Source organism: Suillus subaureus (assembly GCF_016647635.1).
Source record: "Suillus subaureus strain MN1 chromosome Unknown BJ212scaffold_2, whole genome shotgun sequence".
NCBI lineage: Eukaryota > Fungi > Basidiomycota > Agaricomycetes > Boletales > Suillaceae > Suillus > Suillus subaureus.
Window position 1 is genome coordinate 684,860 of NW_024538558.1, and position 15,541 is coordinate 700,400.

Consider the following 15,541-nt stretch of genomic DNA (forward strand, 5'->3'; position numbering starts at 1 on the left):
GTTAGCAAAGAACGTTCGAAGCGGAGTGAAATCGAAAGCAAGAATTTTGGAGGACGCGGAAGTCCAAGTAAGTCTCGAAGATGTAAGGAGCAAAATATGAAGCGTGACCACGTGGTTGAAAGGACGCGTCCAAGAAAGGCAATGAAGAAAAATGCGTAGGAGAGCCAGACCTTGATAGAAGGAAGACTGAAACTCGCGCCATGTCAAGACCTGTTGCTGTCCATCGTTGTAGGTTTGTTGACTATACGCCATCGCCGATTACGGCTCTCGCGTTTCCTCCGCTACCATTGCCATCTCTCAAAGGTAAGAAGCGGGAAAGGGATTCAAAAGATAAATTCGGCACACTTGGTGTCGGCCATGCCAATGGCAACATCGACCTTCTCGAATGGACTGCAGAGGAGGGAGAGATCCAGGCATCCCAAGCCTGGCAAGTGCGCAAGGTGAACACTTTGCATTGCTATTTGACACAACAATTGAAGTTGCATTAGACTCTTCCAGGTCCATGCCCATCAAAAGTAGATTCGCTAGCCTTTACTTTGCGCTATCCGGACATATTTCCATCGGACACCGTACCATCGTGCTCTGATCTTCGTCTCTTCAGCTCAGGTGGTGGGTCTGAATTGCTGGAATGGGACATATCTCGCAGCTGTGTTCGCGTACGATGCTCTTACTTGTATAGTTCGCACCGAACTCATATTGGACTATAGAGAACCATTAGTTCCCAGGGAGGTGCCATCTGGAGCATTGCAGCTAATCCTGCCTCGACACTACTTGCCCTGGGTTGTGAAGACGGGTCTGTTCGCTTGCTATCCTTAGTTGCGGATACTTTGCAGCATCACAGGCGATTCGATCGCATAAAAAGTCGCATACTGAGCATTGCTTGGGGCCCGCCAACACCTCGGCCGCCAAAACAACGGACGGCGAAGAAGACTGACAGTGGAACGGATAGTGATGAAGACAGCGATGACGATGAAGACGAGTGGATCGACACATGGCTCGTCACGGGTGGCTCAGATAGCAGCTTACGGAAATGGGATATCGCTACTGGCAGATCGACTGACCGCATGGGGACAGACAAAATGAAAGGTGAACGGACACTTGTCTGGACAGTTGGCGTGCTTGCGTGAGTGCACGTGCAAAATACTTCAGTTTTTCGATCTAACCAATTTAACACAGCGATGGGACCATTGTTTCTGGGGATTCTTTAGGTACGGTGAAGTTCTGGGATTCCATGACTTGCACGCAAACCTGCAGCTACCCGGCGCACGGAGCTGACGTGCTTTGCCTTGCAATTGGTCCCGTAAGTCCTCCAATATGATATTCTCCTGTGACTAAATGTACCGCATTCCAGGAAGGCACATCCGTATTCAGCTCTGGCGTCGACCAAAAAATTGTGCTCTTCTCATATGTTCCCACCGCTCCAGAAGCTTCTTCTGTGTTGTCCTCCACCCCAGCACGATGGATTCAGTCTGGCTCACGTCGTGTGCACTCACACGACGTTCGTTGTCTTGCAGTTTGGCCACCTTACTCCCCCATACCCCCTTCTTACAAGCGAAAGCCCTCTGCAAATGCGACATACATCGCACCGGTCCTAGCTTCTGGAGGACTGGACATGTCTATTGCCCTCACTCCCGCGCTGCCAGCCAGCATGACTTCATCTTCCATTGCCCCTCGCGTTGTCAACCCTCTCACAACAAGAGTCACTACGACTTTCGAAGATTCATACTATCGTCGCATCGCATACACCGCATCAATGTGTGTCTCTCGCAGAGCGCGCCTTGTGGCAAGCATGCACGAGACAGGCGTCAATATATGGCGAGTTCTAGGCATCCCAGACTCGGATGTGATCGTGGATGGCGTTGATCCATCGACTGATCCTGAAACACGAACTTCTTGGGAAAAAGTGCTCGAGATGGATCTCAACGTGCGCACAAATCTTATCGCCAGCGCGTTATCCGATGATGGGCGTTGGCTTGTCGTGTCTGACCTGTACGAGACCAAGCTTTTCGAGCTCAGCTTCAATGTGAGCAGTGGAGAAATTAACCTTCTAGATGTTTTCCTGATTTATCTTACTTCAGCCTGCCGGCCTCCTCAAATCGAGCCGGGTGCGGACATTCGCATCAATATTAGAGAGTCGAATCACTGCACAAAGCTCTCAGAATTCTGTCACAACCGGTGGATCATCGTTTACATTCACTCCAGACTCGTCGAAATTGATCATGGCCTCTGCAATAACGTCGCTCATCCTCGTTATCGATCTCAGCTCGGAAGCTTCCACCATACTTCGGACATTCAATCAACATTGCAATGCTGGATCAATCACAAGCGGTAGAGTGGTGCGGGGAATTAACAAAGGGACCTCAGACGAGGACGAACAGTCGGTTGGTGGTATAGATTCCGTCGCTATCATGAAGATGGCAGTGAGTCCCGACGGCCAGTGGTTAGCGACATCCGACGACCTCTGCCGAATATTTATCTTCAATCTCGATTCCATACAAGTGAGTATTTATCGCCAAGATGTAGTGCAGAGCTAATTTGTGCCAGCACCATACTACTTTGCCATCACTTCCTCTCCCACCCAGCGTCCTAGTTTTCCTCCCCGAAAACCCGCAAATACTCCTTGCCGTTCTTCCCAACAATACGATCCACATTTTCCACGTAGAACACGGTGAAGTGCCATCATGGGGTCGGGAGTTCAATTCTCGTCTTCCAAAGCAGTTCCTCAGCGCCCCAGATCCAGTCATCGGAGTCGCGTTTGAACCCCTTCCTTCTTCATCGGACGACGAAATGACGGGTATCGCGCCTCCCTCAACGAAGCCCAAAGAGGCTATCTTTTGGGGGTCCTCGTGGCTTTGCAAGCTTGAATTGGACTGGGAAGGCAAGTACACTGGCCAGTCACGGAAACGCCGCAGGCAGACCGGCCCGGTTGCAGTAGGAGAGATGGCTAGTGAGAGGAAGTTGCGGATGGTGACAAATTATCGCCCCATCTTGGCACTCGATTTCCTTGGGCCTGGGGAGCTGGTGTTGGTGGAACGGCCGCTGGCAGACGTGTTATCAAAATTGCCCCCTGCGTTCTTCAAGCCGAAATACGGGCAGACTTAAAAATCTAGTACATCTGGCGACGCTTGTACCCCAAAATTTACCCTAAGCGGGATATGCTGCAATATACAATGGATAGCATTGGAACGCGTGTGACTACGTGTAAAGGCGTCTCAATGAAGTATAACAAGGAGCAAGTAAAGACAGCAACGGGGTTAGATATAAAAACGGCAAATGAGATCTATGAGCTACAATGTGAATATGATATTACCCGGGGTCTACCGATGACCAGTTTGGAGGAAGAAAAAACAGTCGTCTAGTGAACTGTTGCTTGCAGTGCTGCCTCTCTATCTTGCCTTTCGTCCTCCCTGCGAAGTTAGAGTTACCAATAGAAGTATCGGACGTGCATAAATTGTGGCTACTCACTTGGCATTCAATATGGACAAGTACAACGTCCAAAAGACACCACAGGTGGACTGGAAAGGTATTCTATATGGCAGTGGCATGTATCGGAAATTGATCATCTATGAGAAATTGAGTTTAATATCAACAAACAGTTACTAGTGTACTTGAACTTACTTGTGCTATAGGCCAAATCTTCCAGTTGGTCAGAAGAGCGGGAGCAAACATGTCAGTATATTTTGCGTGTATTTGCCTGGGACTTCGACATTCCATCACACCCATAGAGCCTATAAACATCACGAGCTAGAGTACGCATGAGTCCCACGTTCAAAGTAGCGATTTAGGATCTGATTCTTACCCCAATCGGTGCCCTAGGGACCAAGGTGTCAGTCTACAACAGTATCAAATAATGAAAGTCTCACATTATTAGTTGGTCGGCAGCCACACGTTTTGAAAGAGCTCTGAAGCTGATAGGTTGGATTCTCCATGCTCGGAGAGGAAATCGTCTCTCTAGGAATAAATTCCACCTCCCGAGTAGAGGGCCTCGCAAGCAGAGGATTCAAGGTTTACTCAGATAATCAGGTTGCATGACTTACTCATGCCGCTTCCAAGACAAAAGAAACGCAGTGTACGTGCGGGATCCCAACCGGGTCTGGGCTCGTGATCTTTAACGAGCTAAGGGTCCGTGAGTTGCAGAAGAATGACATTGAAAACCGAGGGTACCCACAATGTTCTGCGAAATCTGGGCAACAATGTCACCAAGAGCATTCAAGGTTCCGCCGGTGACAGCGAGAGTGTAATTTGGGTAAGTGTGGTATGCATGCTGATAGGCACGGGCGATAGTGAGAGTGGCCATACGAGAAAATAGGAGGGAGTGCTGGGATGAACGAAAACTTGGATGTGTAGTGGTCTAAGTAAGGTCGACGGTGGTGCTTTCTCCACTCATTTTTGTTCACTTAAGAGCGACAACGGGACTGTGACGCAATTCAAATTGTGTTCCAGAAATTTCCCTTTTCTTGACAGATGAACGGGTGGCTGTGACATTTTCTAGGCTCAGAAATCAAATCACGTGACCGAAACGCGTCTGTTAGCCACTTGTTTGTTTTGGTCAACCGCCCGCGCAGACCCATAAATACCCGCCTTATACATTACATTTCGCCAATCCCTTCTTGACCGCCAACCTCTACCACCTTTTCCCGCTCATCATCTTACCTTCCACCTCCCGCCCCTAACCATCATGCATTTCTACAATACCATTATCGCTCTCACCGCTCTCACCGCCGGCGTCAGAGCCCTACCACCTCGCAGAACCACACCACGCAATGCAATCGGTAACGTCATGACTGGCACAGGCGGGGTAGCACCTGGCGGCTCGGTCAACGGTGCAAGCACAAACTGCACAAACTCCTCGGGCTTGTCGTTGGGGTTGGAGTGTTTACTAGGTGGTGACAGCATCGTAAACATCGGATCAAGTAAGGGAGATGCTTACCCATGCATTCCACCATCTGACCCACTACCTAGACAACGCTGGAGCAGGAGGGGTAGGAAGTTCAGGTTCGGCACCCATCCAAAGGGTTGGGTCAAAAAAGTTTAGAACATCAAAGTTCAAGGGCGTCCCCGCAGGGAACGTGTCCACTGGAACGGGCGGATTAGCACCAGGTGGCTCGGTCAGCGGTGTCCCTGGCAGTCTCATCAACATTGGCTCAAGTAAGCTCCACGATATCTTGGCCAGCGGCACAGATCTGACATGGTTTGTGCCTTTATAGACAACGCAGGAAACGGCGGGACGGGTACGAGCGGAGACGTACTATGAGCAGTGAAAAGGGGGAAGGAAACCTCCACAACCTAGACTTACGAAGCATAGACGGCATGCACACGGACTACTCATTTGTACCATATCACACTGCACTATCCTCACATTAAAACGATTGACTGGGTGACGCAGGTGTACAATTGGCATTGCCATCTTGTACAGCATGTAAATAAGAAGCCCATCGGAAATACGAGAGCTTCAGATGGCCTGTCACCTGATTAGTGAGATCTACGGGTGCTGCAAATAATCTCAGATTACCATGACGAGCGACTTGCCCTACCAGGACCATACCAGACAGTGCGAGAACCTGCTGCGATCTGTGTACGACCACTACATTGAGCGAAAGGATCAACGGATACGCATGGTGATTATGTTCGAAAGGCATACTTACGCGACCAGTATTGATCGAGCGCAGAGATTAATAATCTTGGCAGCTACTTCGAGTTCAAGGAGCTCGTCCTCTGCCGAGGATTTGAGAGCAATTTTGGCTGGGTCACAGTATTCAACGAGTGAAAGGTGAGTGAGTTTTTTCAGCACATACCCAGTCCTTTCCCAATGTTGTACGAGCTATAAACAGCTCAATGAGGCGTATGATTCGGCACCAATATCCTTCCACTTGATCTGGCTAGGAAGACTGATACTAAGCAGGCGCACCGTAAGTTACACAAGTCCCCCACCACCCATCCTGACAGTATCCAAAACCGCTCTCACCAACTCATTCCACAACCTTCTCGCAAAGGAATCGCCACGGGCTTCCAATAACCTCCTCCGTACCAAGTCCGCAGGTGTCTCCAAGCGCCGCCGCCTCCGGAGGATCAAAGACATGAAGGGGATTAGGAAGAACAAAACCAATAGAGTGGCGATTCTGTTTGCGGTGAAATAGTGGTTGAAATAATATCGGAGGAGTGCTAGGGAGGTTGGGGGTTGTGCAGTGGCGAGACTGTGGTCGACTGGCAGAATGCGGGGGGTGCGAACGCCACTGGCACTCGAACTTCCTCGAGGCATGCTTTGGTTGTAGCGGTGGCGAGGGGATTTGGTTACGGTAGAGTCTGAAACTGCTGATGTGGAAGTGGTGGATTGTTGGCGGGTAAGTTTTGGACGTGGGGATGCTGGAACGGCAGTGCGGGTGGACGTGGTGGATAGAGAGGAAGAGGAAGAGGCTGGGGATAAAGAGCGGAGTGGAGGTATTGGTGTAGGAGAGGGAGTAGTCTCGGGTTTTGGCGTCTCCCGTCTTATACTCTCTAGCGTGTGAGCATGTTGAGCATCGAGGGCCAAATGAAGTTCCTATCAATATATCGTGTTCAGTACGACACAAGAATTATGAAATTAAACTCACGCGTTTTTTGTCAGACGAGAGTTCATTCTCGTAGGACAAGAATTCTTTGACATATTCCCGCTCGCCCAAACGAGGCAGGACATGCAAGCAGTAGAGTTCTAGTACCCTGTAATATGGTTCACCTGTGGAAGGTACGAAGTCATATTGACCGCGTTTTGATAACCAATCCTCTGTCATCTCACGACCAACACTTATGCAATCTATCTTGATACTGGATGCGACGAGTGTGATGAGGACTTGGTGCGGAAGGAATGCGGAGCTAGGTTTTCGACACAGAGATGAAGGAGTAAATAAAGCGAGAGATCGAGCATACAAAGTGGAAATAAATGATTGGGGAGATAAGAGTAGGAATTCTCGGAGTGGTTGCGGTAAATCAGCGATGTCTGGAGTAGAAGAGAAGACGGTGGTCTCGAGGGTGATGCGAAGGATATCCCACTTTCTCCGGTGTACATCTAGGGGATCAGGTAAGGGCGCAAGGGGAGGTGGGAGCAGTGCGAATGCAGCGCTTAACAAGGTGAATGTGATTGTAACGTCGCGGTGAAGGAATGCTCTCGCTGCACGGTTGTACAGTGACTGTAACGTTGCCTCCGTCGACGACGAGCCTTTGCTGGGCGTTTTATGAGACAGCATGTCCGACGTCGAGACAATCGTCGTAGTGGTCGGCATCGGCGGTCTGCCTGAAACTGAAACTGAAACTAATGGTCAGAGGCTAGGGCCTGCCTTCAAAAGGAATAGAGTGACCGACCGGTAATCGGGATAATGCTTATGTCAGCGACGTACACGATTGAAGCGCCCAATGCCCACACGCTATTCATAATGGATGGTCGCCTGTCCAATGGCACCAGCTAGATACATGAGTACTATTGAATTTTTTCACGCCTCGATATTTCAATTGACTACTGAATCGATATATCATGTGTTATCATTTGGTTAACGTTCAGCATCACTGACCACTACAGCACGTCATGGATCCTGGATTGCAAGGAGTGCATGTCGTTGTTACAGGTTGTATTCTACGTTATCCTATTGCACTGCTGACTTGACGGTACTCGAGCAGGGGCAAGTGGTGGCATCGGGCTAGAGACAGTGAAATTGTTTTGTGGTAAGCAATTTGCTCTCAAGTGATGGCTATTGAGTTGACTCAGACATCCAGCATTGGGCCGCCGGCGCGAAAGCGACCGCACATTATAACTCCAAATTTGGTCCGATTCAGGAGCTTCTGGCATCGAACACCAATCTTCAACATGTCCAGGCGAATCTGTCTCAAGAGGAGGCCGTGGTGGCTATGTTCGAGTCGTTGGCTGCTATGCCTCACGGCTCCGTACAAGTGGTGATCGTCAACCACGCTATATTTCCAATTTCAGAAGTTCCAATCGCAAGGATGACGCTGGACCAATGGAACACCACCATGACTACGAACTTGACGTCATTATTCCTGGTGTGCAGAGAGTATTTGAAGCACCTTGAATGTGCACCTTCTACTATCAAGGAGAAGGCGGCGATTGTGCTTATTGGAAGTACCTCTGGGAAGTTTGGCGAACCCAATCGTGGGGACTACGCTGCGACGAAGAGCGGTCAGTAACGACTCTGCCCGCAGTTTCACATAGACTCATCATGTTATAGCAATGATGTACGGTTTGAACTTTACTCTCAAGAATGAAATCGTGAAGATAGCCCCCAAAGGCAGAGTCAACTGTATTGCGCCTGGCTGGGTCAAGACACTCATGGCTGAAGAAGCCTTGAATGATTTTCAAATAGTGTGTCGTGATTTGGCTACGTTGGTGATACCATCATGAACCATGATCCACGTTGATTTTCGTGCCACCACAGGACTCCGCTTAAGAAGGTGGCCATGCCGATCGACGTCGCAACACAGATTGTGGTCCTTACATCATCCACTTTCTCCGGTCATGTCACTGGTCAAGTCGTGATGATTGAAGGTGGAATGCAGGGAATATTGCTAAATAGACCAGAGGATTTGCAGGGATCTTAAGCCAGGCTTTTTCATGGGTGCCTTGTCCGAATCTGTAATATGTATAGAAATGCTTGAATTCTGGTGCCTATTACTGACTTGTGATAGCCTCGACGGGGTTGCTTGCGACTTTATGCTCTTCGTCGTTGGGCAAACCAGATGTGTACTGTATAGCCAACATAGGGTCTATGACCCAAACGGATCCCACTGTGAGGTATATAAAAAAAGCCTCGCAACTGATGCGATCTGGGACGACCACAACTAAAGAATAATACGCAGCACCTAACTTCACAAGAAAATTAACCCGTACCACCACTTGAGCCTTGTATTTCTGTTGATCGTGCTTGCATTCCAGGTGCAGGATGATCTTGTTGCATTGAACTGTCAGCCTCATTGCCACCCGTACGTTGCATAGCTGCAGCCACTTCTGGCTCGGTGGGAGGGGCAATGATGTATCTCTGCAAACGTATCGACTTCAATGACATTAAATAGAAGCAATGGCGAGTTGTCACTTACATCTTCTTCGCGAGCAGGAGTTACATCAATAGTGTGTCGGGATGGTCCCACAAGAAACAGGCTGAAATTCCAACGCTGGGACTTACGTGGCAAGATTGATTATGATGCATTTGCAGATGGAATGGTGAAACGCAGGGAACCTGGCGAACTGTGCCAATGAAGGGGAAATGATGAGCTCACAGGAAGAGCTGTATGATGTGTGTAGTTTGTATTGATACCCCAGAAGTCATCACCCTACATTAGTGTAAGAATAGCTTGACGAACCCAGGAACGAAAACCATACGGACATATCTTGCCAAGCCTCTGTTATTGGGCTGCTGCTTGGAGACCATGGGCATCAAAAATTGAACGAATACAAGACGAATAAGCAAAGTATAAGGTTGTTCACAACAGACTGACGCGCATCTCCTGGTCAGGCTGCACGTCCCTGGTAAAGAAGTGAGAGACAGCGCGAAAGGGAAGCACGTGTTGACAACCAAATCTACTTAGAAGAAGACACTGACAACATAGACATACCCATATAATCAACACCCTGCTATTTGAGCACCACCCCCATGCTCCATATGTAGACTTTCGTGTCTTCTCCAGCACTTGCAATGTACTTTCTATCAGGGGATATGTCAACAGTCGAGAGTTCATTGACATGCAAGAGTGAGTCTCCAACTGGCTGATTGGTCTTGAGGTCCCAAATGTGAACCGAGAAGTCCCTTGCTGCACTAAAAATAGACGCAGACTGGCCATTTCAGAGACGCCTTCGAAACAGCGGGATGGGAACGAGCGGTGCCGTACTATGAGCGGTAAGAAGGGGGAAGGAAGCCTCCACAACCTAGATGCACAACCTAGACTTACGAAGCATAGACGGCATGCACACGAACTACTCATTTGTACCAATCACACTGCACTATCCTCGCATTAAAATGGCTGACTGGATGACGCAGATGTACAATTGGCATCGTCATCTTGCACAGCATGTAGATAAGAAGCCCACCGGAACTACAAGAGCTTCAGGTGGCCTGTCACCTGATTGATGAGATCTACGGGTGCTGCAAAGAATCTCAGTCTGATTACCATGACAAGCGACTTGCCCTACCAGGACCAATACCAAGAACAGTGCGGGAACCTGCCGCGATCTGTGTACGACCACTACATTGAGAGAAAGGATCAGCGGAACGCATGGTGATGTATGTTCGAAAGGAATACTTACGCGTCTAGTATTGATCGAGCGCAGAGATTGAGGCTCTTAGCAACTGCTTCGAGTTCGAGTAGCTCGTCCTCTGACGAGGATTTGAGAGCAATTTTAGCTTGGCTGGGTCGCGGTGTTCAACGAGTGAAAGGCAAATGAGTTTTTTCAGCACATACCCAGTCCTCTCCCAATGTTGTACGAGCTATAGACAGCTCAATGACCAGATTGGAAGAATAAGCAGTTGAAGCATACCGCAGGGTTTGTCCTCGATAATGCCTTGTAGCATGCTAGTGTTGCGTGTCTGGAAGTCGTCGCACCATTCAATATAGTCTGCCCCCCGTCACATCATAAGTACTTACCCACACCTAAATAGTCATTCTCAATTGACCTGAGAACAGACGTGTAGTACTTACTGTGCAGCTATTTTCCCAGTGGTCATCTTGAGGTCTGTTCGCACGACTAAGACCTTCGGAGGTCGAAGTCAGCAAGTGAAGTTTCGGTTAAATGCTAGCTCATACCAATTTGCAAGGTTGCATGAATCCTGCCTTGACCGCACCAAGATCTCCATCTGCAAGCGCATCATCTTCTTCTTCACTATCTACCTCTGGTTCGGCCTTGGGTGGTTCTTTATCCTTTGGCTCCGACGGTGGTATAGGTTGAGTGGCAGGTACAGCAGCGTCCTGAGGGCCTATTCGTGACCCAAGATAGTAGCCCAACCCCAGGGCAGCTCCTGCGACCACCACATGTGATAGTGCTGTATAATGATGCGCTAAGTCGAGATGTTCCAATGTCTTGTGCCCAATTACTTACCTGACGGAGACATTGATATAAGGGTAGTCGGAGTTTGCCGAGAGTAGCTTTTTTGAAATCTTTGATCGACTGCACATAACGATTCGTCGCTTGCAAGTTATAGGTCTCTTCCTCTTTGTCGATCCAACAAATCTATCATACTCAAACTTTTGAACATATATTCACTGATATTAGCGAATCATAGCTATGGCAGGGGACTCTACCGCACCATCTGCGGACCCTCAGCAAGATGTCTCTGGCCGCGAACCGTTCTCGTCACTTGAGCTCTCAGAGCCAACAAACAAAGCCCTCGCAGATATGGGCTTCACCACAATGACCCCCGTACAAGCCAAAGCTATACCCCCTCTCCTCGCAGGAAAAGATGTCCTAGGCGCTGCACGTACAGGATCAGGAAAGACACTTGCATTCCTCATACCTGCGATTGAGCTCCTGCATAGGATGAAGTTCAAACCTAGGAATGGTATGCTTCGCGTTCACTTTATCCTATGAAGGAGCTGAATAATCGTTTGTGATAGGTACTGGAATTATTATCGTTTCTCCCACACGAGAACTGGCGCTGCAAATATTCGGGGTCGCAAAAGATCTCATGGCGCATCATTCACAGACCTTTGGTATTGTTATCGGCGGCGCAAATAGGAGGGCCGAGGCGGAGAAGTTGGAGAAAGGTGTTAATTTGATTGTTGCGACCCCTGGTCGGCTGCTGGATCACCTCGAGGTACGTCCTCAAAACCTCGCAGACATCACACTGGTGTATTAACTTTGTTTCTGTAGAACACAAAAGGGTTCGTTTTCCGAAATCTTAAAGCCTTGGTGATAGACGAGGCAGATCGAATACTGGAAATCGGTTTCGAGGAGGAAATGAAAAAGATAATAAAAATTCTTCCAAATGGTTCGGTCTTTTAACACTCTACCCCTTTGCAAGGAGCTGAATTGCAGCATAGATGACCGACAGTCCATGCTCTTCTCAGCCACTCAAACTACAAAAGTTCAAGACCTTGCGCGGATATCCCTTCGTCCCGGGCCTCTGCACGTTGATGTCGACAAAGAAGAGGCAACAAGCACCGTCTCAACACTTTCACAAGGATATGTTGTTTGTCCCTCTGATCGCCGTTTCCTCCTTCTCTTCACTTTCCTCAGAAAGAACTCGAAGAAGAAAGTCATCGTGTTCTTCTCGAGTTGCAATTCCGTCAAATACCACGGCGAGTTATTAAATTACATCGACGTGCCTGTGCTCGATTTACATGTATGCTCTAATCCATCTATATCTCCCCATCACAAGCTGATGCAGTACATCACAGGGTAAACAGAAACAACAAAAACGGACAAACACGTTCTTCGAGTTCATAAATGCCGAGTCTGGAATCTTACTGTGTACGGATGTCGCAGCCCGCGGCCTCGATATTCCGCGGGTAGACTGGATTGTCCAATTTGATCCCCCAGACGACCCACGGGACTACATCCACCGTGTGGGTCGAACGGCGCGTGCTGGTAAGGTCGGGAAGAGCTTGATGTTCCTGCTAGAGAGTGAACTTGGCTTCCTGCGGTACCTCAAGGAAGCAAAGGTTCCGCTGAATGAATTTACGTTCCCCACGGACCGGATTGCGAATGTGCAGAGTCAGGTAGGCGCTCATACGCCTTGCGATATGAATGAATTGATCATATCTGTATATAGCTGGAGAAGCTTCTGCAGAAAAACTACTTTTTACACCAGTCGGCAAGGGATGGTTTCCGGTCGTATCTGCAAGCATATGCATCGTATTCGCTGAAGAAGATATTTGACATTAATGCACTGGACCTTGCAAAGGTGGGAAAGGCGTTCGGGTTCGCTGTGCCCCCACGCATAAATGTCAATATTGGTGGGGGGAAGCCTACTACTACTGGTAGCAAGCGGCGGAGAAATGAGGTGGATGCAGATGACGAGGAATGGGAGGACATGCCGCTGGGTGGTGGTGCTGAAAGCGGAGATGAGGTTATGGAGGAGGAGTCCCAGCGAAACAAGCCGCGGAGGAAGGAGAAAGAACGGCGGGTCGAGACTTTGGGCAAGAAAGCAGTCGAAAAGGAGATGTATCGGAAAGGAAAGGAACGGAAGAGAGCGAAAGCGTCAGGACAGCAGTGGAGCGGGTGATTTTTTAGGGTTCTTAACGACACTATTATGTCTACTACTACTGTTTTTTTATGCATTGGCAGCCATCGGGACACAGCAGGTGCAAGTAGTGTTGCTGCGGAACCGGAAACCGGGAGCACCCATAAGCGCCTACATTGTGTAAAGGAGTACCTGCGTGCGCCTGCCCTAAATTGAACACCAGGCCTAAGCCTGACATCTCCGGTCACACATTTACTGCCAGCTCAAAATTTCTTCTTCAACCACTTCTTTCACTCACTCAGTGATCTACCTCAAGTATAATGGCAACTACGCAGGTCAGTCTTCTCATTTCGTGAAAAACTGTTCTGACGGTGTTGGGTTGTCGCACTTTGCTTACATTGTTTCACTCGCCATCCAAACACAATAGCACTATCTCTGGGCGGGTGGACACTTCTTACTCCTTCTCTCAGGGTTCCGTTATCTTTTAGCATGGATTATGTTCAAGAGCGTCTCATCCTGGTGGTACAAGGGTGCGCAGCCCATTGCTCAACCTCCCGAAGGTTCATTCTTACCAACCCCCCTACCATTCTTGCAGCTAGCTTCCTTGGCGCCCTAATGTCCTATTTCATTGTTTGCCAGTGAGTGCTTTCGGCGTGCCAACCAACGTGATGATCGCGTGTTGATGTCGATGCTGCGTGTTTCAGAAAGGCGCTTGGGGTGAGTTCATGATGTAATACATGTACAACGTGTTTTTCTAAGGCATGGCTGTAGTCTCCCCAGCCGAACATGGCGTATGTCAGAAGGGCTCTCGCAGATGAGGTAAGTTATCTAATTGACCCTTTTGACCTCCTGAGGATAACCGGTGGACGCAGAACGTGCAATACTTTTTGTTGGCTATCTTCTGGTGGACTTCCAGGCCGGTCACCAGTGAGTTTTATCGTTGGAGTTAGTATAAGTACTAATAAAGCGTAGTTGCATTGCTTCCTTACTTTGTGTTTTCCCTCTTCCATGCACTGACGTTCACTCGTACGACCTTGATGCCTCAATTCTTGCCTCCTGGTCCACCGCTCGCGGCTGGAGGACCACCTCAACCTCATCCCCTGGCGAAGAAGCTCCACCTTTGGGTCAAAGGTATGATCCCAAGTTCATTTTGTCAACCAACTTTGCGAGTGACACGTAATCCAGCTAACTACGACACTGCCATGCGCATCGTGGCCATCACCGAACTCGTCATCTTCGCGCGCGTTCTCTTTGGCGCCCTTTTACTCCGCAACTCGCTCATGATGCCGCTGGTCTACGCCAACTTCCTCCATCAGCGTTACTTCCATTCGCAGTTCACACGTGATGCCATTACGCTTGCGGACAAACGTATTACGGATCTCTCGAACCACCCTTCGGTTCCACCAGTGGTGGGTCAAGTGTGGATGCGCGCGCGGGAGCTGGTTGTCAGGTGGGGCGGCAGTGCCGTCGTTGAACCTGCTGCTGCCAGGAGGGATTAATGATGAGGATGTGAACGTGGATGAGAAATGTTGGGTTTTTGGGAAAGGACATGTGGTAGCTCGCCGAGGCATTTCTCAGTTACTGCACATATGCAATGGCTCTCTATCATCTTTTTTGCACTAACGTATAAAGATAGATATTATTGCTCGAATGCTTCTGGCCAGGCTCCAATGACGTCGATGACCACTGCTCCAGTGAATAAAAAGGGGTTCACAGCAAAGTCAATCTAATTGTAACTTGACCATCACGAGCTACTCATGGCGACGATTATTGCTGTGTTGATGAACTTTGGCCAGTCCTTGGCTGCTATTGGGATGTCGTTGCTGTATTCTGTGCTCGCCGTCTTCCAAGCCGTCTCTGCGCTTGTTCAAAGCACGATTGAGAGTATACTGAAGCTGGGACAGAGCATCACTACTCTGGTGCTGGAGTTGTTCCAGGGAGTATTTGGGCTCGTTTTTGGTGGGTCATGGTCCCTTGCAGTAATGTTCTCAGCATGCAACTGATTTACTTTTACCAGCAAACTTCGCTGCAATTTTGGTTGTTGGTGGAGTCTACTACTTATATACGCTCAGACAGCAGGGAAAGGGACCAAAGGTGCTGCAGAAGAAGAGGCTCTGACCTATCATAGAGCGCGTCGGTGATCGAAGAGAATCCCAGGCCCCAGCTGTACATCATTATGACTGCACTGCCACAGTGACCTTGCCCCAACCTGAACCAAAGTTGAACATTTCGACGGGACCAGCTATGGCGACGATGACTGCTACATTGACAAAGTTCGGGCATTCCTTAGCTGCTATCGGGCTGTCATTGATTTATTCTGTGTTAGTTGTGTTCCAGGCCGTCTTCGCGCTTGTTCGAAACTTGACTCTGGTGCCAGTTGGTCACGA

The 15,541-nt window shown here is 49.0% G+C and overlaps 10 protein-coding genes across 10 annotated transcripts; 6 read left to right on the forward strand and 4 right to left on the reverse strand.

Moving 5' to 3' along the window:
* Positions 1 to 200: 200 nt before the first annotated feature.
* BJ212DRAFT_1258928 (WD40 repeat-like protein) lies at positions 201 to 3,102 on the forward strand (the record flags this gene model as incomplete). The annotated part of the gene is made up of 7 exons (XM_041329984.1): positions 201 to 440; positions 489 to 656; positions 708 to 1,123; positions 1,177 to 1,300; positions 1,352 to 2,023; positions 2,079 to 2,498; positions 2,545 to 3,102. 7 exons carry the CDS (start codon positions 201 to 203, stop codon positions 3,100 to 3,102), a joined length of 2,598 nt encoding a protein of 865 aa, XP_041198873.1.
* A 54-nt stretch (positions 3,103 to 3,156) lies between these two features.
* Positions 3,157 to 4,423, reverse strand: BJ212DRAFT_1315138 (uncharacterized protein). Its single transcript, XM_041334147.1, has 7 exons — positions 4,169 to 4,423; positions 4,038 to 4,116; positions 3,864 to 3,984; positions 3,800 to 3,812; positions 3,619 to 3,744; positions 3,466 to 3,563; positions 3,157 to 3,407 (listed from the first exon to the last, which is right to left on the reverse strand). The coding sequence occupies exons 1-7, from the start codon at positions 4,295 to 4,297 to the stop codon at positions 3,356 to 3,358; spliced, it is 618 nt and encodes a 205-aa protein (XP_041198874.1). The 5' UTR covers positions 4,298 to 4,423; the 3' UTR covers positions 3,157 to 3,355.
* Positions 4,424 to 4,678: 255 nt separating this feature from the next.
* BJ212DRAFT_1475020 (uncharacterized protein) lies at positions 4,679 to 5,254 on the forward strand (the record flags this gene model as incomplete). The annotated part of the gene is made up of 3 exons (XM_041339182.1): positions 4,679 to 4,913; positions 4,963 to 5,148; positions 5,208 to 5,254. 3 exons carry the CDS (start codon positions 4,679 to 4,681, stop codon positions 5,252 to 5,254), a joined length of 468 nt encoding a protein of 155 aa, XP_041198875.1.
* Positions 5,255 to 5,914: 660 nt separating this feature from the next.
* On the reverse strand, positions 5,915 to 7,256 carry BJ212DRAFT_1443705 (uncharacterized protein; the record flags this gene model as incomplete). The annotated part of the gene is made up of 2 exons (XM_041337870.1): positions 5,915 to 6,538; positions 6,591 to 7,256. 2 exons carry the CDS (start codon positions 7,254 to 7,256, stop codon positions 5,915 to 5,917), a joined length of 1,290 nt encoding a protein of 429 aa, XP_041198876.1.
* Positions 7,257 to 7,555: 299 nt separating this feature from the next.
* Positions 7,556 to 8,583, forward strand: BJ212DRAFT_1443707 (NAD dependent epimerase/dehydratase; the record flags this gene model as incomplete). Its single annotated transcript, XM_041337871.1, has 5 exons — positions 7,556 to 7,595; positions 7,648 to 7,692; positions 7,736 to 8,164; positions 8,214 to 8,367; positions 8,421 to 8,583. 5 exons carry the CDS (start codon positions 7,556 to 7,558, stop codon positions 8,581 to 8,583), a joined length of 831 nt encoding a protein of 276 aa, XP_041198877.1.
* Positions 8,584 to 9,095: 512 nt separating this feature from the next.
* Positions 9,096 to 9,789, reverse strand: BJ212DRAFT_287221 (uncharacterized protein). Its single transcript, XM_041342831.1, has 3 exons — positions 9,595 to 9,789; positions 9,366 to 9,505; positions 9,096 to 9,312 (listed from the first exon to the last, which is right to left on the reverse strand). The coding sequence occupies exons 1-3, from the start codon at positions 9,596 to 9,598 to the stop codon at positions 9,178 to 9,180; spliced, it is 279 nt and encodes a 92-aa protein (XP_041198878.1). The 5' UTR covers positions 9,599 to 9,789; the 3' UTR covers positions 9,096 to 9,177.
* Positions 9,790 to 10,071: 282 nt separating this feature from the next.
* BJ212DRAFT_1258739 (peptidyl-tRNA hydrolase) lies at positions 10,072 to 10,582 on the reverse strand (the record flags this gene model as incomplete). The annotated part of the gene is made up of 5 exons (XM_041329963.1): positions 10,072 to 10,121; positions 10,169 to 10,221; positions 10,283 to 10,384; positions 10,438 to 10,463; positions 10,514 to 10,582. Coding segments are annotated over 5 exons (300 nt in total), but the record flags the coding sequence as incomplete, so codon positions are not given.
* A 526-nt stretch (positions 10,583 to 11,108) lies between these two features.
* Positions 11,109 to 13,374, forward strand: BJ212DRAFT_286890 (DEAD-domain-containing protein). The gene is made up of 6 exons (XM_041342830.1): positions 11,109 to 11,531; positions 11,587 to 11,786; positions 11,843 to 11,960; positions 12,013 to 12,314; positions 12,370 to 12,690; positions 12,744 to 13,374. Exons 1-6 carry the CDS (start codon positions 11,258 to 11,260, stop codon positions 13,194 to 13,196), a joined length of 1,668 nt encoding a protein of 555 aa, XP_041198880.1. The 5' UTR covers positions 11,109 to 11,257; the 3' UTR covers positions 13,197 to 13,374.
* On the forward strand, positions 13,336 to 14,782 carry BJ212DRAFT_286781 (uncharacterized protein). The gene is made up of 8 exons (XM_041342829.1): positions 13,336 to 13,489; positions 13,582 to 13,684; positions 13,750 to 13,792; positions 13,859 to 13,871; positions 13,926 to 13,973; positions 14,027 to 14,081; positions 14,127 to 14,285; positions 14,340 to 14,782. Exons 1-8 carry the CDS (start codon positions 13,475 to 13,477, stop codon positions 14,651 to 14,653), a joined length of 750 nt encoding a protein of 249 aa, XP_041198881.1. The 5' UTR covers positions 13,336 to 13,474; the 3' UTR covers positions 14,654 to 14,782.
* Positions 14,783 to 14,911: 129 nt separating this feature from the next.
* Positions 14,912 to 15,272, forward strand: BJ212DRAFT_1295028 (uncharacterized protein; the record flags this gene model as incomplete). The annotated part of the gene is made up of 2 exons (XM_041332278.1): positions 14,912 to 15,113; positions 15,172 to 15,272. The coding sequence occupies 2 exons, from the start codon at positions 14,912 to 14,914 to the stop codon at positions 15,270 to 15,272; spliced, it is 303 nt and encodes a 100-aa protein (XP_041198882.1).
* Positions 15,273 to 15,541: the final 269 nt, after the last annotated feature.